General features: G+C 40.7%; 1 protein-coding gene across 1 annotated transcript in view; it reads right to left on the bottom strand.

Moving 5' to 3' along the window:
* Positions 1 to 27,145, bottom strand: part of sgcd (sarcoglycan, delta (dystrophin-associated glycoprotein)) — a 110,393-nt gene that overhangs the window by 17,031 nt on the left and 66,217 nt on the right. The window contains exon 6 of the mRNA XM_010870966.4: positions 11,714 to 11,786. Coding sequence (XP_010869268.1) covers positions 11,714 to 11,786 — 73 coding nt within the window. The remainder of the gene's footprint in view (positions 1 to 11,713; positions 11,787 to 27,145) is intronic.

The following is a 27,145-nucleotide window of genomic DNA, read 5'->3' on the forward strand; positions in this document are numbered from 1 at the left end:
GTAAGTTCACCCTTAAGTACATAAAATGCATGCTGACAAGCCGTGTCCCACCAGAATGGTAGTGCATCTTCGTTCTTTTGGGGTTTTTCCAACATCCGAGAAAAGTTGGGGTCATGCATAATAGTTCATAATCCCCAAAGCCTTGTGGACATCACAAGGGCATTTTGGGATGGGCCAGTGTTTTCATGAATGGGCAGTCTTTCCTTCATCAACTTGGACACCCCCTGCTGAAATGATATGTCCCAAGAAATGTACTTCTTGTACATGGCATTTGTTTGGTTTAAGTTTCAGACCGCCAGCCCCGAGCCACTGTGTCAAGCCTTTCTACAGGTGACTCATAATTGTTGGTGAAAAACAAAATATCATCAAGGTATATCAACAGTGACTCAAACTGGTGATTACCCTGCACTGACTCCATTAACCTATGGAAGGTCCCTGGGGCATTTGACAATCAAAAGTGCATTCTGGTCCACTCTAATAAGACAAATAGGGCTGCAGTCTTGGCCTGGAGACAGGGATCCACACAGAAAAACACAGAAGTAAAGTCAAGGGTGGAGAACAGTTTTACGATCCCTAGAACATCCAACGAGTCTTCAACCTGGGGAAATGGATAGGCATCCGTGCACGTGACACTGTTCAATCCACTGTAGTAACAGGAAAATGTTACACTGCTATCTTTCTTAACCATCACTGTAAGGTAATGCACATTGGCTGTGGCTCTTAAGAATTGATTACACCACCAGGACATATTTCTTAAACTCCTGGTAAGCCTGAGGGGAGATGAGGCGGTGGCACTGTTTGATTTGCTCTGCATCCCTTGTTGGTATTCGATGATTGACCCTATCTGTGTAGCTGAAATGGTTGTCTGTTAAATTTCTATGCAGCATCTGAATAAACTGACTCCTTTGCTGGACTGTCATCTGCTCGAGGTCCAGATCCACAGCAAGTGGAAGGTTCTTGAATCGGCTAGTTTGTTTGGACCCTCCGTGGGAAGGTAGATGAACAAGCATCACATTTTATTGTTGCGCTCTGTTTTTTTCTCATGCCACCATATTGAACATACATTCCCTCTCTCTTCCTCCTCCACTGTCTCTTCTCCATTCTCCTATTTTGATTGGCCAGATTGGTGGGTACTAAAGATTTTGGCGAGATCTCATACCCCTAATACATGTACTGATGAGCCAAAATATAATAACTGCCTGTCTAATATGCTGTTGGTCCTCTGCATGCGGCCAAAACAGTGCTGATTTGCCAAAGCAAGGACTCTTCAAGACCCCTGAAGGTGTGCTGTGGTATCTGGCACTAAGACATTTACAGCAGATCCTTATGTCCTGTAAGTTGCCAAAGTGGAGCCGCGGTGAATAAGACTTGTTGGTCCAGCACATCCTACAGATGCCCAATCAGATTGAGATCTTGGGAATCTGGAGGCCAGGGCAACACCTTGTACTCTTCTTCATGTTCCTCAAACCATTACTGAAAAATGTGTGAAGTGTGGCAGGGTTCATTATCCTGTTGAAAGAGGCCATTGCCTTCAAGGAATACCATTGCCAATGCCAATGCACCCAACACCCTTCTGTCAGTTTGTGGTTTGTTCGTCCTCAGACCACTATCGGTATGTACTCACCACTGCTGACCAGGAGCACCTCACAAGCCTTTTCGTTTCAGAGATGGTTTGACCCAGTCGTCTAAGCCATAACAATTTGGCCCTTGTCAAAGTTGACCAAGTCTTTACTCCTGACCATTTCTCCTGCATCCAACAGATTGACTATTAGAACTGATTGTTCACTTACCATCTAATATACCCAGACCTTGATGTGCCCTTTTTAGGAGTTAGTCAATGTAATCACTTCACCTGTGAGTGGTCATAATGTTTTGGCTCATCAGTGTATAATCAGTTAACTGTGGTTAACTGTCTACCGATTCAGAAAAGTAATAGACCCAACTGGACAAGCATTCTTTCTGCAATTTGTTTAGATAGGAGTGTAATTGATTCTTCTTTGATTGGTTTGATTGTGACATCATTAAAGGAAGCATTTATGTGTTTGTGACCTAACACCGGCTACGTACACATTTACCAAATGACTCATGAAATACACTTTGAAATTGGGAAATTGGCATATTACAGTGTGAATGGGCATGCTTATCCACTGCATTTTAAGAAAATGTGCCCTAGCTTTAAAGGAGAGCCGCTTCCACAATTGGGATGCCAGGACAGACAAAAGCTTTGACTGGGCTGAGTGGGAACTCCCTTCACATAGTGGGAGCATGACCAGGAGACCACAGAACAAAGAGTATATATTCTAATTCATCCTGGAGACGTTGCAGGGAGCCCTACCAACACTGAGTTGCTGTAGTCCAGAAGTGAGATGGTAATTGCCTGGATGGGTACCTACACCCCTTTTTGTGTGGTGTAAAGTCATACTCTCAAATGTTGTAAAGAATGGACCTGCAGAACCGAGTCACTGCCTTGATGTTTGCATAGAACAACAGTTGACCAGAATAATGCGAAGGTTCTTTGCACACTACAAAAGGGACACCGTTGTGTTGTCTACCGCAATGGACAGTTCTCGGAATGGACAGGCCACACTCCAGAGGAAAAGAAGCCCTGTCTCATTTAGGTTAACCTTGAGATGATGGCCTGATATGTTGAATAGAGAGATGTTGAATAGGTACCCAGAAATGCCCACCTGGGTGTCAAAGGGGACAAAGGAGAAGAATAGTGTAATTTGCATAGCAAAGACAGGTGAGGATATAATAGAGCAAATTGGAGAGGGTATGTCTGGTAGGGTGTAAATCAAGAGTGTGCAGAGCCTGAGACACCCAGCTCTGAAGGGGTACAAAGCAGTGGATAGATGTAAGAGGATCAGAACGAAAGAGAGTCCGCTTGGACCATGCGACCTCAGTGATACAAAAGACAGCAGTGTATGTTGAATGACTCTTCTTGAAGCCTGATTGGTTTGGGTCTGGAGGGGAGTCTCTCTGGCCTTCTTTAAGTCATAGGGGATGCAGCCAGTGGTCAGGTTGGCGTAGCCCTGTGACAATACCCTAATCATAAAAGAGTCTTAGATTATTGGAGCAGTAGCAGTGTTCTCTTTGGTAATTCATGTCAAGGTCAAGGCCAAAAAGTCATGGGCCTGAAGGGCAGTAAAGGGATTGATGAACTCAGGTGAAGTTGGCTATAGATAACTTTGCTCACCGATAGGTGTCTTATTGTTCAGTCCATCAGTGTGGGAACATGAAGAGAACAGGTCATGAAATCAGTTTAGTAGTTCTGACCTCCTTATATTGCTTTAAATGACCAACATATTGTGAAAAAAGAACATCAACAGTAAGGACACGATGGCAGCCCTTGTTCTAATTTTATGACATTGGCAGAGGTTGGAGAATATGACAATCACAATGGAACACTAACACATTACAGTAAGAGTAAATTGTATTCATGCTCTGCGCTAACCTCTCTGTCCAATGTAATTAGATTGTTTGAGCAATAGTTCATTTTCAGTGGGCCACGTCATAAAAGTACTTAAATAGACAGAAAAGTTTTAGCCTTCGACCAACAATTACACTGGGAATTGTACGTGGAGCTCTGGAGCTTCGCTCAAAGTGATCTGGCCTTTTTAGATGGAATTTTTTTAAAATAATTATTTACAAAGCACAGTAAATGATTGATGATTCATGGTTCATCACACTGTCATATCCCCTGGAAATATTATTATGGATTTGTCATATGCTCTCTTTTCCTCTCCTCTCTCTCCATTTCTGTATCTCTGTATTTAAATACTAAGCTGAAGCATTCTGTTTTATTGTTCAATGAAAAAAAAGTTATTTCCAACCAGGGGTCCCATCTCAAACAAAAGGATAATTGGCATTCATTTGATCTGACACCCCAGGCAGTAGAATTATGATAAACATGACATTGCGATGAAAAATCTTTGCGGTTCTATCTAGTTTCGGTGAATTGGCCTCCTCTGATCTGAAAGTCATAGTGATGCATGGCCTGCTACATTAGCACAGTGATGCTAGGGACTGGGAGAGAACTGAGTGTTTATAGTGTTCATTTTGATTGATGGATGTCAGAAGCTGTGTGTAGAGCCAGGGCTGATAACCAGTGTCACCCATCAACAACCCTTGTGGCCCTATTGATCACTTCTCTCGTCTCACTCAAGGGCAAGGAGAGGTTATGTGTCTGAGGCTTTTCTACAACCTGTAAAGGGGTAAGAAGGAAGGTGAAGATTGTGTTTGTGCTTCTGAGTGCTTATGTTTTGAGGGATGCTATGGTAAGTGTTAGTATAGTGTGTTTCTGAAGGCTCCATCTGGTACTAGCTGCTGATTATCTCTCTCTACAATTCTCTTCTCTGCCATGTCTACTCAACCACTTGGCAGCCAGAACCTATGCTCTTCTTTTCCCCCCTTGCCGCTCTTGCTCTCATTTCTCAGTCTCTCTAGCCTCTGATATTGGCATTGTACTTCACATGTTTGTTTTAGTTAATGAGAAGGTCCTTTAATTAGATTTTGATGAGCATTCGGACATTGATCTGGGTGGAGAGAGGGACAATCCATAAGGCGGCACTGCCAACGAAACGGCCAATGATCTGTACAAGTTGGAGACCAGACAACAACAACACAGCCAAATGGCTTTTCATCGACACCCTACTGGAGGGGATGGAGCACTAATTGCTCCATCCCAAGGAGTGTAAATTGCTTTACAGAGTGAATCCTCTCCAAGCTACAGGGTAGTAAAAGCAAGTGAAAGTTGAAACACTGAAATGTTGATACAGTGTAACTTTACGATTTAACATGGGTAAAATGTATATAACTGTGAGTAAAGCATAGTATCAATGTCCCAGCATATATATACAGTGAATTAAGTTGATTATTAAATAGGTAATACACTCACATAAAGGATTATTAAGAACACCATACTAATACTGTGTTTGACCCCCTTTCGCCTTCAGAACTGCCTTAATTCTACGTGGCATTGATTCAACAAGGTGCTGAAAGCATTCTTTAGAAATGTTGGCCCATATTGATAGGATAGCATCTTGCAGTTGATGGAGATTTGTGGGATGCACATCCAGGGCACGAAGCTCCCGTTCCACCACATCCCAAAGATGCTCTATTGGGTTGAGATCTGGTGACTGTGGGGGCCATTTCAGTACAGTGAACTCATTGTCATGTTCAATAAACAAATTTGAAATGATTCGAGCTTTGTGACATGGTGCATTATCCTGCTGGAAGTAGCCATCAGAGGATGGGTACATGGTGGTCATAAAGGGATGGACATGTTCAGAAACAATGCTCAGGTAGGCCGTAGTATTTAAACAATGCCCAATTGGCACTAAGGGGCCTAAAGTGTGCCAAGAAAACATCCCCCACACCATTACACCACCACCACCAGCCTACACAGTGGTAACAAGGCATGATGGATCCATGTCCTCATTCTGTTTATGCCAAATTCTGACTCTACCATCTGAATGTCTCAACAGAAATCGAGACTCATCAGACCAGGCAACATTCTTCCAGTCCTCAACTGTCCAATTTTGGTGAGCTCGTGCAAATTGTAGCCTCTTTTTGCTATTTGTAGTGGAGATGAGTGGTACCCGGTGGGGTCTTCTGCTGTTGTAGCCCATCCGCCTCAAGGTTGTGCTTGTTGTGGCTTCACAAATGCTTTGCTGCATACTTCGGTTGTAACACGTGGTTATTTCAGTCAAAGTTGCTCTTCTATCAGCTTGAATCAGTCGGCCCATTCTCCTCTGACCTCTAGCATCAACAAGGCATTTTCGCCCACAGGACTGCCGCATACTGGATGTTTTTCCCTTTTCACACCATTCTTTGTAAACCCTAGAAATGGTTGTGCGTGAAAATCCCAGTAACTGAGCAGATTGTGAAATACTCAGACCGGCCCGCCTGGCACCAACAACCATGCCACGCTCAAAATTGCTTGAATCACCTTTCTTTCCCATTCTGACATTCAGTTTGGAGTTCAGGAGATTGTCTTGACCAGGACCACACCCCTAAATGCATTGAAGCAACTGCCATGTGATTGGTTGATTAGATAATTGCATTCATGAGAAATTGAACAGGTATTCCTAATAATCCTTAAGGTGAGTGTATATGTGAATGTCAGCATGAAGAACAAGTAATGTATACTTTATCTGTCCTATAATCTTTAGACAAATTACATCGGCCAAAAATGTACTGGTAAAATGTACGGTAGGCCCCAACCATGTGAATACTTTTTCATTCCTTTTTTAATAGCAGCCCAAAGACACGCACCTACAATTCCCTATTTACACCTTTTGTTGTTATTATTTTACATTTGAAATGTATACAAAAGGGGGAAAGTTAATGGATGCCTTGAGTATGTATGTGTGTGAGTATTTGTGTGTGCACACCTAGTCGCCTCCAAAATAATTGTCTCCCTTGGTCAAAATGAACAAAAATGGCTATAGATGCTGTTACGAGTTATAGTTCTTCCAGAAACTACGGTAGTAGCCAACCATTCCTAATAAACGGCGTAGCTCTCATCTGGTAGTAGGTGCGGGGAAGGTAGTAATAGCTGAGACCTTGGCTTCAACAGGGTGCACCTGACCCTGGCCAACCTGTTTGCCAAGATAAGTAACAGTGGTTTTCCCGAACTCACACTTTGCCAAGTTCAAGGTAAGAGAAGCGGCTGCTAGACATTCACACACTATCCTTAGTGTACGGACATGATCTGTCCACTCTGTTGAACAGACCTTCAGGTCATCAATGTAGGCACTACAGTTGGGAACTCCAGCTAACACTGTATCAACCAGCCGTTGGAAGGTGGCTGGTGCATTTCACATCCCAAAAGCCATGACAGAGTATTGCAGGAAGTTATCTAGCTTGGCTACATGATTAGCAGCACCAACAGTGTCCATTCAGTTGTCCAGTCTGGGCAACGGGTACGAGTCAGGCACTGTGACAGCATTGACCTTTCGATAATCCGGTCATAACCTAGATGTGCCATCAGGTTTGGCAACCAGAATGCACAGAGAACTCTATGGACTTGAACTTGGAATAGCCAGGTCATTCTCCAGCAAAATTATTTACTTTGTCCTTCATTATCTTCCGTTTGGAAGCGTTTCCAACATTAATGTTCACGTTTGTGCGTGTAGGAATATCACTAAAAAGACAAGGAAAGCTATGGAACAGCCTCACAGCATTTCATCTGCCTGTCCGTCGGTTAAATGACCCAGACTAGATGGAAGAGACAGCAACAGTTGGGCAATCTAGCGCACTGCTGCTGAGTATGGCGCAACTCCAAACCATCTTCGCCAGCTTCATTAACATGTGGGCTCACTATAGCAGCAGCAGCAATAGAGGAGACAGCAGTGTCTTCCGGCTTCTTTGGACTGGGCAATGGGTCTGGTGTGGTACGTCTTTAACATGTTCATGTGGCGCACACGGGATTGGCGTTTTCTATCAGGCGTTTGTATCACGTAATCAGTTTTACTTAGTTTCTTTTCAATCACATAAGGACCCGAGAAACGTGCTGACAATGATCCTCCTGGCACAGGCAACAACACAAGAACTTGGTCTCCCGGCCGCAGAGGACGAGAAACAGCATGTTTATTATAATGACGTTTCATATGTCTCTGCGAGGAAGATAGGGCTTCCTTTGCCAGTGCACAGGTGCCATGTAGGCACTCACGAAAGTGACTCATGTAGTCTAACACATTGCCCTTTGCCCACAATCCTTCTGATAAAAACTGATCCTTAAGGTCTTTCATAGGTCCTCTGACTGTCTCCAAACACCAGTTCAGCTGGCCTGAACCCTAGGGATTCCTGTACCGTCTCATCGACAGCAAACAAAACTAGAGGAACTCCCTCATCCCAATCCTTCTTGGATTCCAAACAATATTTACGGAGCATAGACTTCAGTGTCTGATGCCAACTTTCAAGCGCACCCTAAGACTCTGCATGATATGCGCTTGACACACAATGTGTTATTGACAAGGTCTTTAACTCCTGTTTGAAAATCTTAGAAAGGAAATTTGAACCTTGATCAGTTTGTACCACCTTAGGTAACCCACATGTTGAAAATAATTGAATCAATGCTTTGCTCACCACCGGAGCAGTAATCCTTCGCAGAGGAATGGCCTCTGGTTATCGAGTGGGGTCATGTGTGTGGCATGTCTGACAGTACTGAGCCACATCCTGTTTTAAACCGGGCCAAAAGATATGTTGCAGCACCCGATCTTAAGTCTTGGTGACTCCCAAAAGACCGGACTACTGGTCTTTTCGAATCCACGTGAGAGCTAGCAATTCATTGACTGTTTATACACAGACACTAATTGCAATTTAAATAGCCACAGGAGTGGGACATTTTCACCTGTCTGTGTAACCTTGTGTGTCTGTAACAAGGGCAAACATTCAAGGGTATGAACATTTTTTATCAGGGCCATTTGGGTGATCCCTGTTATCATTATGATTTAAAAAGTAGCCAACCAACTAACTGATAATAAATGGCTTCATATGATCACTATCCTTAAGTAAAATACAGTTTTTTTGCATTTTCAGTCATATTTTCAAAATCAATGCCAACATTTCACAATTTCAGCCAGGGTATGCAAACCTATGAGCACAACTGTATACAGTGTATATATAGACCACTCCTAATTTTTCTTTAATCAGCATCTCTATATTCCAGTGTCTATTAAATTCCAATGCAGGCACACCTCATTTCATTTAATGAGGTACTGATTAGGTGATTACCTGAACCAAATCTTATTTAACGAGGAAAAGTATAAAAACCACTGCTGTGGTCATGACTATCCTCTTGCAATAGGACTAGCTGGATGGCAAAAACAGTGCAAGTAGTACCTCAAAGGTCATTTGAATAAAGATATAAATATTCAGCATGACAAAAAAGTTGAAAAGAAAAGATTTGAGTGAGGAAAAGAAGGGTTCAATTCTGGCATTACTGGCAGAGGGATACAGTGAGCGTCAGGTTGCTTCCATCCTGAACATTTCAAAGATGGCGGTTCACATGGTCAAGTAACAGAGATTGGGGACCACAAAGGTACAGACTGGCAGAAGGCGAAAACGACTTTCCACTGACCAAGATGACCGTCAACTCATTCTAATATCACTCAACAACCAAAGGATGACATCAAGTGACCTACAAAATTTATGGCAAACAGCAGCTGGGGTGAAGTGCATGGCGAGAACGGTTCGAAACAGGCTCCTAGGGTCTAGACTGAAGTCATGCAAAGCTAGAAAAAAGCCTTTCATCAATGAGAAGCAAAAAAGAGCCAGGCTAAAGTTTGAAGGATTGGACTGTAGAGGAATGGAGTAAGGTAATCTTCTCTGACTAATCAGATTTTCAGGTTTGCTCAACACCTGGTCGTCTAATGGTTAGACGGAGACCCTAGAGAGTCCAACAAGTCACAGTGTCTCACACCCACTGTGAAATTTGGTGGAGGATCAGTGATGATCTGGGGATGCTTCAGCAAGGCTGGAATCGGACAGATTTGTCTTTGTGAAGGACGCATGAATCAAGCCAAGTACAAGGTTATCCTGTAAGAACACCTGCTTCCTTCAACTCTGACAATGTTCCCCAACTCTGAGAATAGTTTTTTACAGCAGGACAATGCTCCATGCCACACAGCCAGGTCAATCAATGTGTGGATGGAGGACCACCAGATCAAGACCCCGTCATGGCCAGCCCAATCCCCAGACCTGAACTCTATTGAAAACCTGGAATTTGAGGAAGATGGATGGTCACATGCCACCAAACAAAGCCGAGCTACTTAAATGTTGGTGCCAGGAGTGACAGCAATGTGACAGACTGGTGGAGAGCATACCAAGACGCATGAAAGCTGTGATTAAAAATCAGGGTTATTTCACCAAATATTGATTTCTGAACTCAATTTTTTCCAGAGCTATATATACAGTGGATATAAAAAGTCTACACACTCCTGTTAAACCTGGCATTTTAACAGAGGTGTGTAGACTTTTTATATCCACTGTGTATATATACAGTATCTCGCAAAAGTTAGTACACCCCTCACATTTTTGCAAATATTTGATTGAACACTGAAGAAATTAAATTTTGCTACAATGTAAAGTAGTGAGTGTACAGCTTGTATAACAGTGTACATTTGCTGTCCCTTTAAAATAACTCAATACACAGCCATTAATGTCTACACCGCTGGCAACAGAAGTTAGTACACCCCTAAGTGAAAATGTCCAAATTAGGCCCAATTAGCCATTTTCTGTCCTCGGTGTCATGTGACTCGTTAGTGTTACAAGGTCTCAGGTGTGAATGGGGAGCAGGTGTGTTAAATTTGGTGCTATCGCTCTCACACACCCTCATACTGGTCACTGGAAGTTCAACATGGCCTCTCGTGGCAAAGAACTCTCTGAGGATCTGATAAAAATAATTGTTGCTCTACATAAAGATGGCATAGGCTATAGGAAGTGAGCTGCAGCACGGTTTCCAAGACCATACAGCAGTTTAACCGGACAGGTTCCGCACGTATGAGTACATCCAGCATTGCTGCAGAGGTTGAAGGGGTGGGGGTCTGCCTGTCAGTGCTCAGACCATACGCCACACACTGCATCAAATTGGTCTGCATGGCTGTCGTCCCAGAAGGAAGCCTCTTCTAAAGATGATGCACAAGAAAGCCCCCAAACAGTTTGCTGAAGACCAGCAGACTAAGGACATGGATTACTGGAACCATGTCCTGTGGTCTGATGAGACCAAGATAAACATATTTGGTTCAGATGGAGTCAAGCATGTGTGGCGGCAACCAGGTGAGGAGTACAAAGGCGTGTGTCTTGCCTACAGTCAAGCATGGTAGTGGGAGTGTCATGGTCTGGGGCTGCATGAGTGCTGCCGGCACTGTGGAGCTACAGTTCATTGAGGGAACCATGAATGCCAACATGTACTGTGACATACTGAAGCAGAGCATGATCCCCTCTCTTTGGAGACTGGGCCGCAGGGCAGTATTCCAACATGATAACGACCCCCAACACACCTCCAAGACGACCACTGCCTTGCCAAAGAAGCTGAGGGAAAAGGTGATGGACTGGCCAAGCATGTCTCCCGACCTAAACCCTATTGAGCATCTGTGGGGCATCCTCAAATGGTAGGTGGAGGAGCGCAAGGTCTCTAACATCCACCAACTCCGTGATGTCGTCTTTCCAGTGGCAACATGTGAAGCTCTGGTAAACTCGATACCAAAGAGGGTTAAGGCAGTGCTGGAAAAGAATTGTTGCCACACAAAATATTGACACTTTGGGGCCAACTTGGACATTTTCACTTTGGGGTGTACTCATTTTTATTGTCAGCGGTTTAGTCATTAATGGCTGTATGTTGCGTTATTTTGAGGGGACAGCAAATGTACACTGTAATACAAGCTGTACACACTACTTTACATTGTAGCAAAGTGTCATTTCTTCAGTGTTGTCACATGACAAGTCAAATAATCAAATATTAGCAAACATTTGAGGAGTGTACTCACTTTTGTGAGATACTGTGTGTGTGTGTGTATATATATATATATATATATATATATATATATATATATATATATATATATATATATATATATATATATATATATATATATATATATATATATAGAAAGCCTTTTTCGTTCATCTTTTCCAAGGGTAACCAATCCATTAAGAGGCATCTGTGGTTGACTGCTGCAGGGTAGACTCAAAGACATAAGTGCCTTACCGTAACTCTTTGAAGGGCTCAGCCCTGACATGTGGGGTCTCCACAGAGTTGCTGAAAACGGCTCCCTCGGCACCTGCAATCACACAACAGCAGCATTAGCAAAGAAACAACCCTGTTTTGCAACTGGTTGGCTCACCGCTCAATTCAACATTATGATTACAAATGAATGGACATCATTCTTGAAACCACAGATATATTGTGTACTGTATGCACTGCTTCTGTGGCCACATCTCACAATATCCCTATCTACACTGTTCAGGTTTGGTCTGAGCTACTGCAATCCTACATTATGATATCTGATAAACCTTTATGAGTGTTTGCGTCAAAGGAATTAGTCAGGGTAGTGGATCTAACTACATGTTCCAAAGAACCTTGAAAAGTTTTGCTGCAAAAAAAGTTATCCTGTTCAAAAACGAAGAACTACTAATTGCTGCGACAGTGTGATGGTTGGGTGTATGAGTCCTTATTTACATAATCATCAGGGATATCTCCATTATTCCTTTTGGGATTGGTTAAAAAGCAGCAAGGGAAAATATGCAATGAGAAGTGCTGTTTTGCCAATGTACATTAGATAAATCTCTGAATTACAGGTTTGAGTGATTTTGTTAGTGTGTCCGACTGCATGTAACCCAGGGGCCACTCACAGAGTTTCACAGAGTATCTTCTCTGTTTTGAGTTTGAAGTCAACTAAATGTTTTACTCTGACAGGTCTGTTGCAAGAAGTCACACTTTCTCGGAAGGAGTGAAGGTTATTGCCATAAAACGTAAGGATTATTTATAGCCTGTAAGGTTCTGTTTTGTTTTTGCTTGCTCTTTAACATAGCCTGTTTTTGTTCTGATTGTTTTCACCTATTTGTTGTTTAGTCCTCGTTAGCACCCTATTTAGTTTGCCCTATTCTGTTAGCCATTTTAATCATTGAATCTTTTTGTGTATGTGCCTGCCTCCAGTCTGTGTTTTTACCTGCCTGCTGTTTTCTTGCCGTTTATTTTTTTTTTACCTGCCTCAGTTTCATCATTAAACCCTTTTTTTGTTCTTCAAGACCTCGTCTGGTGTGCTGTTTACCAGAAACGTATTATTTTTTTGCCTTTGTCTGATTATCTGACTTAGGTCAGCGTTCTTATCCATCACTGTGACACATGTATTTATGTAAACATTTAATATTTGCTGAAATATTATCTGAATAAATAATCTATTGAAACAGCAAACAGATTAATGCAATAAGAATTGTATGAATAATATCAAACAGCAGGAAATGAAAATTTACATTTTGTGTAATTTACAAATGTGAATGCCACACCTGGAATCAACTCCAGACCTTTTACCTGCTTAATTGATGAAGAAATAACAAAGGAATAGCCCACACCTGTCCATGAAACTACTTTTGAGTCAATTGTCCAATTACTTTTGGTCCCTTGAAAAAGAGGGGGCTACATATTAAAGAGCTGTAATTCCCTCAAATTAAAACTAAGAGACGGAACTTTAAGCCCTATTCATTATTTTACTGTAACTTGAATATATTTTGGTAAACAGCCAAAATAACAAAACCTGTGTCAGTGTCAAATTATGTCAGGACCTATAGTAACTGTAATTAGTTAAGCGATATTAGTTGAGCGATATTCCACCAGGTTTAGTTATTTAGCATTCCACAGCTTTTCCAGTCCATTTTTGAAACTTGTTGCTGGCATCAAACTCAAAATGGGCATATATTTTTCAAGAAACAAAATTTCTAATATTTAACATTTGACATGGTGTCTTTGTACTATTTCTATTGAACATAAGGTTTAAGTGATTTGCACATCAATGGATTCTGTTTGTATTTACATTTTATGCAACATCCCACGTTACTACAGTATGAGGACGTGGCTGCTACCAAAGTAAAAACACCCATCAGCAATTTCCCACCGATAAATGGAAGCATTATTTTTAAATAGGAATCCAACCACTGTACTCTGGAAGAGCAAACTCCAGGTGACCAAATGCAGGCAAATTGGAACTATCTATCTGCCTTGGGTGCGGGGCCATTTAGCGATGGAATTACATACATTTGTATCCAAGGACCCGAAGGTTCTTTTATAGCGAAAGTGACTTGTGCCTGGAACCATAGAGCACTTCAGTGTTGGGGAGACAGAGGCCTGTGTAAGTGATGTAAAGTTGATGAGTGCTCCTGCAGATTAAAATGCAATACATTTAGCAACAGCCTCCTTGTTGCAGTAGTTCAGTAGTTCATAACACTGCTGTGTCTGAGGAGCAAAAAGAACTGCATAAAGACCATTTCTCAACAGGGACTGAGGACATTCCACTGCACCAGGTCATATTACTTTGATCTCTCTTTGGGGGAAGGAGTTTCTCAACCTGTAAGTCTTTACAGAAGGATCCTCTCTTTAGTAGGTCATATGCTTGTGTGTAGTCTGACCAAGGTGTGTGAAAGTGAAGGGAAAAGGTCTGGATTGCTAAACCCTACTGTCTAGCTGGCTTACTTCTTTCTGCTGAGATAGTCTGCCTCTGACCTTAGTGAGTGGCTGAATAATTGACTTTCTCTTAATCTTAACCTCCTAACACTGACTTACAGAAAGCCATTTGATCCATTTACATTTACTGATGAGTAGTAGGTTATTCTGCATGCATATACATAAATGTGAATGAAAAAAAGCAAGCAGTGATGTATTTTAAGGAAAATAGGAAATTTGTGTGTTTACTATTTTGTCAGATTTTTGCATTTATTCATATTATGCATGTGTCCATAAAAAGATGGTGTACTTGTACTGAAATAGATAATAAATAAGACATGTAAAGTGATTTTCAAGACACCCAAAGACACAGAAATAGAAAACAACAAGAAAAAGCAATGAAACTACATAGCTAAAGTTGACTGAGGACCAAAATACGCTGAAAGGAACGCCAGGCTAAACATTTTAGTATTGGGTCTGTTTTTGATGATTTTGTGGAGTCCAAGTTATGGATGGCTGGAGGGAGAGAGTTCCAGACTTGGGAGCAGCGAGGGTTCAGCATAACAAACAAGGTGGAGTTTTTCTGTTTATTAGAGAAGGAAGGGTACAACAAGCTAGCCACTTTTTCCAAAGCTTCAAGGGAGTATAGATGAACACAAGTCAATCGTTCCTTTATTTGTGGGAGGGGAGTGCTCGTGAAGAACAAGCTAACGCTACAGTCCAGGTACTCACTGCGTATATAGTTTCGAAGGGAGCCCCTATGGGGTTAAAGCAGATCCCTGCAGTAGAGAAGCCAAGACAGTAGTACAATCCACATCACAGTGTTTCCTGTAGCCATGGATGAGCTTCCTGAATCATTTATTTTTTCCCATATGGAAAAAGGAACATCAAGGCTTCTGGAGATGGACTCACATCATTGAGACTGTCCATGCTTAGCAACAATCTTTTGTCTGAACTCCTCGGACAATTCTACTGTTTTCTATATGCTAATTGTTGATACATGTAGTGACACATTTTCTCTATTCAAACAGCCTGAATGAACTATTTTCATATATAGTGGATATAAAAAGTGTACATACCCCTGTTAAAATGCCAGGACAATTCAATTGAAAAACAAACTGAAATCTTCAAGGGGGAAAAATGAAACATAAAAACCTTACAATAACCTGGTTGCATAAGTGTGCACACCCTTTTATAACTGGGGATGTGGCTGTGTTCAGAATTACCCAATCACATTCAAATAGAAGTCATTACCCACCTGCCATCATTTAAAGTTCAGCTGTTCTAGTAGGGTTTTCCTGACATTTTCGTTGTTGCATCTCAGAGCAAAAGCCATGGTCCGCAGAGAGATTCCAAGGCATCAGATGGATCTCATGATTGAAAGATATCAGATGGGAGAAGGGTACAAAAGAATTTCCAAAGCATTAGATATCCCATGGAACACAGTGAAGACAGTCATCATCAAGTGGAGAAAATATGGCACAACAGTGACATTACCAAGAACTGGATGTCCCTCCAAGATTTATGAAAAGACGAGAAGAAAACTGGTCAGGGAGGCTTCTAAGAGGCCTTCAGCAAGATTAAAGGAACTGCAGGAATTGCTGGCAAGTACTGGGTGTGTGACAACAATCTCCCATATTCTTCATATGAATGGGCTATGGGGTAGGATGGCAAGTTGGAAGCCTTTTCTTACAAAGAAAAACATCCAAGCCCGGCTGAAGTTTGCAAAAACAAACATCAAGTCCCCCAAATGCACATGGGGAAATGTGTTAGGGCTGTTTTTCTTCAGCTGGAACCGGGGCCTTAGTCAGGGTTGAGGGAATTATGAACACTTCCAAATACCAGGCAATTTTGGCACAGAACTTTCAGGCGTCTGTTAGAAAGCTGAAGATGAAGAGGAAGTTTACCTTTCAGCACGACAACGACCCAAATAACACATCCAAATCCACAAAAACATGGTTTCACCAGAAGAAGATTAAAATTTTGTAATGGCCCAGCCAGAGCCCAGACCTGAATCCAGTTGAACATCTGTGGGGTGATCTGAAGAGGGCTGTGCACAGGAGATGTCCTCGCAATCTGACGGATTTGGAGCGCTTTTGCAAAGAAGAGTGTGCAAATATTGCCACGTCAAGATGTGCCATGTTAATAGACTCCTACCCAAAAAGACTGAGTGCTGTAATAAAATCAAAAGGTGCTTCAACAAAGTATTAGTTCAAGGGTGTGCACACTTATGCAACCAGGTTATTATGAGTTTTTAATTTTCCCACTCAAAGATTTCAGTTTGTTTTTCAATTAAATTGTTCACGTTATAGGTCACATTAAAGGTTGAAAAAGTTCTGACATGATTTATCTTTATTTATCTGTCTCATTCTTTTACATCACAAGAACCTGGCATTTTAACAGGGGTGTGTAAACTTTATACCTGCAATTTCAAAGTAAAGGAGAATCACCTCACTGATATGTTATAATTTCTAGAAGATGCCAATAATATTATCCAGGCCATTTATTTGTGTAATAAGAACATTTTGTAAGAATAAGTTTAGTAAATTATTCAGACATTTTGGTTTTGTACAACTGAAAACCCAAGGAAAACATATGTGCATACTAAACAATTTATGAAATCAGTTTTCTATAAAATTTAGAGAAAATTTTAATAAAAGGCAGTGGTGCCAATAAATGTTGGCAACAACTATATGAGTCAGGTTGTGCGTTTGTGTGTAACACAGTCACCTACACAAACACACATATACAATTAGTATAAAATGTTACGCAAATACTAATATTAGTAGTAGCGCTGATACTGTGTAATATTACTTGTAGTGCTGATAATGTATTTTATTACTAGTGCTGATACTGTGTAATATGACTAGTGCTGATACTGTGTAATATTCCTAGTCCTGATACTGTGTAATATTACCAGTGCTGATACCGTCTAATATTACTAGTGCTGATACTGTGTAATATTACTTGTAGTGCTGATAATGTATAATATTACTAGTGCTGATACTGTGTAATATTACTAGTGCTGATACTGTGTAATATTCCTAGTCCTGATGCTGTGTAATATTACCAGTGCTGATACCGTCTAATATTACTAGTGCTGATACTGTGTAATATTACTAGTGCTGATTCTGTGTTATATTCCTAGTCCTGATGCTGTGTAATATTACTTGTGCTGATACTGTGTAATATTCCTAGTGCTGATACTGTGTAATATTACTAGTGCTGATACTGTTTAATATTACAAGTGCTGATACTGTGTAATATTAGAAGTGCTGATGCAGCCAACACTTGTGCTTCAAACAGAAGAGGTCATAATATTTAATAGCATGTATTTATTTAGGGTAGACAAATTACAACGTGGCCCTGAGAATTTAAAAAGGAGAAAAATATTAATAAAAAAAAATACATTTAAGAGTAAAACATTTATACTATTTATATATATTTCAGAAACCAATAACAGAATTCTAAACTTGGAAAATTACAACATTTTTGCAGTTCATTCCACTTCTGAGGGATATATTAACTTAACACAGATTCACAAATCTCTAAATTCATGAATATCCTGAATGTTAACGAATAATTTACAATAACCTTCAGCTGTTAGCTTCCACTACTGCATCTTCCTTAAATACCTGCCCTGACAAGGTCCTGATGGGAGGCGGCTATGCAGGGGTGGGGCTGGTCATGCTGGCTGTCTCCAGACAGTTCCTGAACCTGCCAGCCTTTTGGGTGCATTGGTGCAGAGCTGATGTAGCAGGTGGAGGCATTCACACCACAATGCACATAAATAATTAACCTAGGCAACACCTGACTCAGTCCTCTTGTTCTTTGCGTTTGGAAAGGGTGTTTTGATGTTGTTGGCAAGAGGAATTTATACTGCAGGGGTTGCATCATGATTCTCAATGCCTCGGTTTCCACTACTTGGATTTTGCTACTTGCCCATTTAAAATGGAACAAATCATGATTTTTGTTTTCTTAGAGCTCTTCTCTACGAAACCAAGCGGTCACGTTTCTTCTTCATATTGATTTGATGGAAGCTTTCTGCGTTGCACATGCAAAAAGCTAGTAAATAAGAACCAGTGAAAACCATTGCACACGTCCTAAGCAAATATTGTGGTTACATTATGCTCCTGTCCAGACCAATGAGTCACAACTCTCCCTGTGCTGTGAGTCATCAAATGTGCATGTCAGAGCAAAACCAACCCATGAGTTTGAAGGAACCGTTCGTGAAGCTTTAAGACTGAGGATTGTGTTAAGGCACAGATCTGGGGACGGTATCCGCAGCATTAAAGGTCCCTAAGAACACAGTGGCCTCCACCATTCTTAAATGGAAGAAGTTTGGAAGCACCCAGACTCTTCTCAGAGCTGGTTCCCGAGTTCCTGTGCAAAGGTTGTCCAGAAGGACAACCTACTCTACAGCACTCCACCAATCAGGCCTTTATGGTAGAGTGGCCAGATAGAAGCCATTCCTTGGGAAAAGGCACATCACAACAAGTTTGGTTTTGCCAATAGGAACCTAAAGGACTCTCAGACCATGAGAATCAAGATTCTCTTTTAGGATGAAACCATTTGTAATTGTTTATTTATTTATTAGCTTCTAATAAAACATCTGAATCAAAAATGTAGGCTTACATGCATCAACATCTAGAGCATCCACCCTCTCGAAAAGCCTTGACAGTGCCTAAATAATTTTGAAGATGATTCTGCCAGTATCTCAAACACATCTAGTTTGTCAGGGACACTCAGTCCTGTAACGCCCTAGGACTGTACTGACTACCGTTTACAATCTAATCTAGCTTTGTGACCAGTGACGGACTAGATTTATGTGGGACCTGAAATCAAGCCCTAGGAAGAGTCCCACTTAAGGCAGATTGCAGGGAAGAAGAGGATATAACTCACTGGCATTTATGGATTCTTCATCATCTACTTAGCATGGTCACCTGACAGAAATCCAATGGTCACTCTGCAAAGTACATTTCCTATTCAGACCTGATCAAACCGTGAAATGTGGTCACGCCTTATGTACAGTGCCCTCCAGAATTATTGGCCCCCTTGGCAGAGATGAGTAAAAAAGGCAATTCTATTATCAGCTTTTTCTTACACTCAGGGTATAAGAGAAACTGAAAATTACCATAACACAAATATTATTTGTAAATTATTTTGGATTAAGACATTTTATTTCTTGCAAAAAGGGAAATTAGCACACACTAAGTTAGGTTATCAATAATTTTATTCCATATTGTATTTCCATAACTGTTTCAAGAAAGGAATATACTGCAGTTCACAGCTCAATCTGTTTGACACAACTTTATACTCATAATTGTAAAATACAGAAGTGATTTTACAATTAACGCCTATAATTCAAGTGCACAGTACTGTGTTGTTACTCAGAGCACATCTCAGATCCTCCAAGTGCGTGGTTGTCCCATTGCCAAGTTACACATTTTAAAGTAATGATCCAGAAATTCCATTAATAACAAGATAAAAAATACATAAATAATGTATGGCTAGCAGATGGTACCTATATTTATTGCTGACTAAAGTTAAGGTCTGCCTATATTGTTTGACTTTTGAGAGGAGCAACTCTTTCCAGATACTTCCACCACTACTCCTGTACAATAATATTTATTTATATACATGTGGCTTACATTTAGTAAGATTTTCTATCTGTTTCATCACTTCACTGTTACTTATGGCATTAAGTGTCCTCTCTGTGACGTCTGTGCAATAAAGAGCTTCAAGACTAATCATTAGCTGCATTGATGGTCATTTATGCCGCTTGCCACAATATGCTATTAACATCACAGAGGAAAAACAATATGGTTTCAACATAAAATAGAACTAGATTGATAGCTAAAACAATAACTTGCCAACTAGGAAGTCTGATTTACTCAACCTGTTTCGATAGAGAACGAGAGATATGCTTTGACTGACAGAACGCACTGGAGCCGTGTGAGTGTGTGTGTGTGTGCTTGTTTTTTTACCTTGTGGGGACATTTTGTCCCCATAAGTATAGTTCAACCTGAAAAACATGCCTCGTGGGGAATTTCTTTAGGGCCCATGAGGGCAAAGTCAATTTCTGGCTCAGGGTTTAGGTTTAGGGACAAACTTAAAATGTATTTTAGAGTTAGAATTGGGGGTTCTTTAAGGTCCAGGTGTTGTTGGTTAAGTTTAGGGTTATGGTTAGGCATTAAATCTAGGTATAGTTTAGGGTAAGGATTAGATTTAGGGTTAAGATTAGGGCAAGGGTGTCACGGTAAGGTGAGCAGCAGCGCCACCGTTCCGTGCACCTTCTGTTCCCATCACACACGAACGCATCCTGGACTTGTTTTGTGTCACGTCTTAATCATGCACTCCAGGTCACCATCATCTCGTTTGTATGTGTTTAAATGTTCCCCTCTGCTCCCCACATTCGTCGATCATTGTTTTTCATGTCTCCTTGTGTTTTGCATGTGGTGAGTTATGTTTTGCTGCTTAGCCAGCCCTTTTGTTTTCATTTTCCATGTGTTAAGTGCTCAGTGTTACTTTTGAGTAAAGATTCGACATCGACTGCCATTTCTGCCTGCGCTTGGTTCCGTCCTCTTCACCACACTCACTTGTGACAAAGGGAGCATGTTATTTTGTTTTTCTGGGCCCCATGAGGATATAAAAACGTGTGTGTGTGTGTGTGTGTGTGTGTGCGTGTGTGCGTGCGTGCGTGTGTGCGTGTGTGCGTGTGTGTAGAGATTAGGGAAGGGCAACGGTGCTTGGTCTAACCCAATCATGGCAGCCGGCTTAACCTACATCCGACTTGTTTCTTTACAGAAGAAACTGGCCAAACTAGCCAATTGAGTTTTTAGAAGACCGAGATGCATGCTTAAAATACATACTTTTTCAGATCACATCCAAGTTCTTGGCACACTTCTGACTCTAATCCCTTCCTTTCATTCTTTCTTCTCTCTTCACCTCTTTATCCCTCTCTCGTCTCTTTATCCCTGTACCCCCTTCTCTCTTTTCTTTTTCATAATAGCCACTAAAAACAAACTTTATCCTAGGAAGCATAAAAGACCAGGGTTAAAACACTATTTTAAATATCAAAATTACTATAACATACTTTTAAGTTAGTATTTGGTTACTTTACTAAACTACAGTATATTTGGAAATACGTTAATATATTTACTTGAATTTTCAAATACTCAAATGAAAATATGCAAACACAACAATGACATTTATTATTACTGGCTGTGAATTAAAAAAACATTCAAATACACAGCAAATGTATGTTAAATACAGAACGACTGTATACTTATTATACCTAACAGGTCTACAGCCTAGTGATTCTGTAAAAGGCTACCACTAGACCCCATAGTCTGCTGGTTATCATGCATGGCAGCAGTGAAATTACAACATACAGCACCATGAGCACACACATCAATGTCCTGAGACACCTCATAACTTTAACTACATCAATGCAATTACATATTATGGATTGTAGACAAATTATGAATTGGCATTGTCTTTCTCAATGGGTCGATATGTGGCAGGACAGATAAATCATTGCCCTGATTGGATTACTTCATACATATCTCTTTTCTATCCAAATTGACATCCCTCATCAAAGCATCTACAATTGGGTTTGTCATATTATCATGCATAGAGTGCTAATTCATTGGTAATCATTTCTCCAAACCAGACTTTTAATATATCTTGTTCAGGGCTCCTCCTACACCAGAGTATTGTAATTACGTGTGCAATACAATCAAAATTAGCCTCCACTGTGGTGAGTCAATGGATTATAATTGCGGCTAATCAATGAGCGTTTAATTATAATTACAACAATAACCTACAGCAGGTAATGTCATTATTCTCTAGATTACTGCAAAAATTTATGCAATGGTGAGATTAAAAGAGAGAGAATATGTGAAAGCTCTACTGAACATGCTCCATTGAAAAGTCTGATATTTCATGTTCCCAAAATCATATAGTTATATATTTTAATTACGACTGAGGAGTCCTCTCCTTCGCTAATAAGTCCTCTCCTTCGGTGCATATTCCTTCCTTTCTCTCATAGCTAAATATGCAAAACCTAGATTCAAGCCAAAGTGATAACTAGCTGAAACTGTGATTATAACAACAACATGAAAGTGACAAACAGACAAAGTGTTTGTTTGTCAGAAAGAACTCCTCTACCCCTATGTAGTTCCAGGAATCCCCCACCCTCGTTCCTCCATCCACACAATCTGTTACAGACTGCCCCCCTCCCCCACCCTGGTTGTCACAGAGCAGAAGGTCATCAGACTCATTAGAAAACAGAACTGCCAGAAGTCTGCCGATCAGGGTCTCTCCAGCCACTCTAAGCGCTTTGCTGACCAGCTGACACTGGAGCAATGAAATGTTCCTGCCTGTTTGAAATTCTCTGTCACTGTTCTAGTAAAAGTAAATAATAATAATTAAATGTAAACTATAGTCATTGTCTTATTCATCATAATATTGATGGTAATGCCCTAGTCCTTTACCATTTCAAAATGACCTCTGAAGCCTTCATGACCAACTACAGTTTGCCTGCAAAGCCAACAGGTCTATGGACGCACTAATAAGAAGAATGAATTGCCTTCAGTACATTTCAGAGATGTGGTCGAGTCACTAAAGCTTGAGTCCGCTTTGAGTGCTACAGTAATTCACCTGTGCTTGAATACAAGGTGAGTCACACATACCTATGGCCACATCCTAGTCTGTCCCGGCAACCAATTGTTGAGTCATAAATCTTTACAGTATAGCTAAGAGTTCACCTCTGCCATCAGGTCCTGACTGTGGCCCTCAGGCACATAGAGATGCCAAGAGACCCCCAGGCAGGACCTGAAAGCGCTGCTCAGCTGTAAACAGACTCCACCTGCAGTAGCCCACCAGATTGATGGTGCTAACGTTCCTTAATATGCAACTCAACCGTGTATTAGAAATGAACCGTTTCACTCTTCAGAAATCTCATGCCATGTACCTTAATTAAAACAAGCTGTCTTAAAAATGACACATTTGTTTAATATCGACATTATTCAAGTTCAGTTAAGATACTTATGGAAGGTGTATGCCAACCAAGAAACTGCATATGTCATGCCGTCTCGCCAAACTGGATGACCAAGCATGACAATAGCTTAAAGCACAATGCTAAATCTACAGTTCAGTGGCTAACAATTAAAAAAGGTAAATGTATACCTTAATCCTAAATGTGTGGCGTTCTGATCAACGCTTCCTCGGCAGGTTTTCTTAAATAGAATAGTCAATATTGCCAAATCTAAATGTGTAAAGATGCTAGTAAGACCAATCCCAACACTCAAAGCTGCTATTACTGCAATAGGTTCTTCCACCATGTAGTAACTCGGGTCAGAAGACTTAAAATCCACTTAAGGGTGGAGTATGCTGTATAGATAAAATGTATTTCATAAAGCAATGTTTACCAACAGATGTCACAACGTGCTTTTACACATATCCAGCCTGAAACCCAAGCAACAACAGGAACTGATGCACAATGGCAAAGAAGCACTCCCAAGTAAAGTCAGAACCTACAGTAGGAAGAGACCTAGAGTGCAGCAAGACTTGGTAGGGATGATTCTTATCCTGGCTGTGCCAGAGATAATTTTTATTCATTAAACTCGACAGTCTGTAGGCACTGTAAATTGCAATTTTCCACAGCAGAGGAGTTTACTTTTAAAGTTACAATTAGAGTTACAATTCAGATGAGGAAAATGTACAGTATATCTGGTGAGTATATGGGGTGACTAGGCCTCCAGTTTGAGCATTGCTCATCTTGGAGACCATTTTGAAAGGGGTTGCAGAATACTGTATCAAATGTTGCATTTTAGCCCTCATTGAGTCGTGTGTTACAAAGCAGCGTGTCACAGATCTGTGTGTATACAAATAATACAGTCAAAATGAATGGATTCCTCTCATTAGACAGCTAGTGCCAAATACCTTGACACCTCCCCTGTTACCCATTGGATGCTGTGCTTTCATAAAGTTCAGTGTTTACTTCCAATGACCTCTGTTGGGCCATTAAAGTGGAATTGCACAGAATATTTATGTATGCTATTGGTTTAGACAGAAGCATTCATTTGATAATGACATGTGGCAGTTTTATAGGAATCTGGCCTCACTCCTTCCTGCCTGATGGATGCAATGACATAGGGAGAGATCTCAGCAGTCCAGCTGTGACATCACTGGCTGTATTAATTGATTACAGCTGTGGTATGGCGTGGGGGCACTCAACATCAACAGACACACACACCCATCCACATGCACACACCCATCCACATGCACACACCCATCCACATGCACACACCCATCCACACACACACGCTCAACCACATGCACACACCCATCCACACACACACGCTCAATCACATGCACACACCCATTCACATGCACGCACCCATCCACATGCACACAAGCGCACACACACACACACACATACGCTTTAAGCCTACATGCCCTACCATTAATATTCAAGCCAGGTTTCCTAAAAGCTTTAAACCATTTTCACTCAAACATTGTTTTTACAATAATAATAAGAACATATTTTAGGGTGTTCACTGTATTTTGTACAATACATAGAATTAATTGGCAATTAAACTAAAATACATCTGCAGTTGAAAACACAGCAGACACCAGGAGCTGTCCAGAGATAACCAATCCCAGTTTTGTAACCACAATCCAAACAAGGTCAAACATTAAATACATCAAAATGTTCAGTGATACAGAAGCTTTTAGAAGGAGACCTTTCAACTACTGGCTGAAGAACAATGTGATCTTGGGCAACCCCATCAAAAGGGCCCGAGATAAATTAACAAATAAGAAATGTAAAAAAAATCTATTTTTCTGCCCTTCCCAACCTTTCTCAATTCTTACAACCATCCCTCCCAATCTCTGAGATCTACCTGAGGATGAAGTGTAGTGGATGAGGTTTGTGAGTAATTGCTGATAGGGGCCATGCATGTGACCCATGGGAGGGATGGTTAGAGATGATCAAATGCAATGGTGAGTCTTGGCTATTGGACCTACAGTATGCCTTATGGGGGCGAAATCATCAACCAAAACATTGAGTCAAACAAAATCATAGAATCACTCATTTACTATACATCACATCTAGCTCTAATGTAAGAGAATCAACGCTACCGATGACATCATCAATTACTGAAGTAAGCCTGAGCCAGAGTCATGTAAGCGCAGTGGAGCTAGGGTGAAGCAAGGAGTGGTGCGCATTTAATTTGGTTAGAGCATGGAGCAATGTTAGCTGCCATCTGTCCCTCCCTTATTTCTGCTTTGCCATAAGCTCTGGTCATGTTCTCCCTAGCATTAATAGTTAACTTCAGCACCCTATTTTTTATTTAGGAATAGTCTATTATATACTGTTTACCCCCACACATTAACATTTGGTAGAGCCACCTTTTGCTGCAATAACAGCTTTAAAGTATTTTGTGTTAAGAATGCAACAGCTTTGCACACAGACTCAAGGTGATTTTGGACCATTCTTCTACGCTGATTTTATCCCTGGCATATTTTCTCTAGGTTGCTGACGTTGGTTAGACAATGGTTGTGGACTTCAATTTTCAAGTTACTGCCACAGATTCTCAATACGATTGAAGTCAGGACCCCTATAGGACATTTACCTTTTTATTCTTAAGTCACTTGAATGTTGCTTTGGCTTTGTACTTTTATTGTCCTGCTGAAAGCTGAATTTCGCCCCAAGCTTCAGTTTTTCAGCAGGTTCATTTACAGTATTTCCCTGTATTGTGCCCCATCCATTCTTTGTTTAAATGTTAACAATATCTCTAGTACCTACAGATCACAAGCATCCCCACAACATGAAGCTACCACCACTGTAGAGATGGTGTGTCTCAAGGCATGCACAGTGTTACATTTTCTCTCCACAAGCACTTTGAGTTTTGTCCAATAAGCTATATCTTATCATCTGACAACAAACCCTTCTTTCTCAACACAGATGGCAAACTCCAGAAATGCCTACAGATGGTCCTTCTTGAATAACGGCTTCTTTCTACCCACCCTCCAATACCTGCCAGTGTTATGCAGAGCTTTTGTTATGACTGATTAGAACACCATCACTCAACTCACAGCCACTGAACTCTGTAGCTCCTTTAAAAAAAATATTGATTGGTCTTTCAGTGGCTCCTGTCGCAAGTTTGTATAATTATTTTTATAATAATCTTTTTTTTATTAAACAGCTAACATTACCTGAAATTATACCACATAATTAGTGACTAATTGTTTTTGATTGGCTCAAAGTTCATTTTAGACTGGGTAAAAGTTTGATGTCTCTGGGACAGATTTCTCAGAAAATAATCATGACAATAAAAACCACCACAAGTAGTTGTTACATTGTTACAAAAAGCTAAACCAATAACAACAAACATTGATGCGATGTGAATGCGAATGTGAATTTATTTTTGCCAAGACATATTTTTTACCATCAGATGAACTAAGGCAGAGATTTTTCTACCCTGTTTGGTGATACTCAATTTGCAATTAAGGGCCTGATTCATCACAGAATGTTGATGTTGAGATATGTGTCTTCTTATCACGCTGTTTGCCCAACCAAACTAAAATAACAAATAACTAGATCACTTCCATAAATATAGAACTAATTGAACGCACCAATGTGTCTGCCAAAAAATCTGCCCAGTTGCATGTGGTAAAAAATACATTCACAAATGTTTTCATCCATGTTTGGCATTTTCAGAGTACGAGAGGAAACAGACAGACATCATAAGAAAAAAAGTGTTCCAGATCATCAAGACCAGAAGAGTTTGTAAGGACCCAGCTTCTTCCACACCTTGTTTTCAAGTTCTGGCTGAAAGGAGAAGCAGTATTCTCTAAAGGGCAGGGGAAGCAATCCTAGTAGTGGGGGTGGAAGGGGCAGACAGAAATATGAGGCCAGCCTTAACAAAGTGACTACTGAAGCTTTTAACCATTTTAACTTTGTCAGTCTGTGTT

Source organism: Esox lucius, chromosome 7 (genome assembly GCF_011004845.1).
Source record: "Esox lucius isolate fEsoLuc1 chromosome 7, fEsoLuc1.pri, whole genome shotgun sequence".
Lineage (NCBI taxonomy): Eukaryota > Metazoa > Chordata > Actinopteri > Esociformes > Esocidae > Esox > Esox lucius.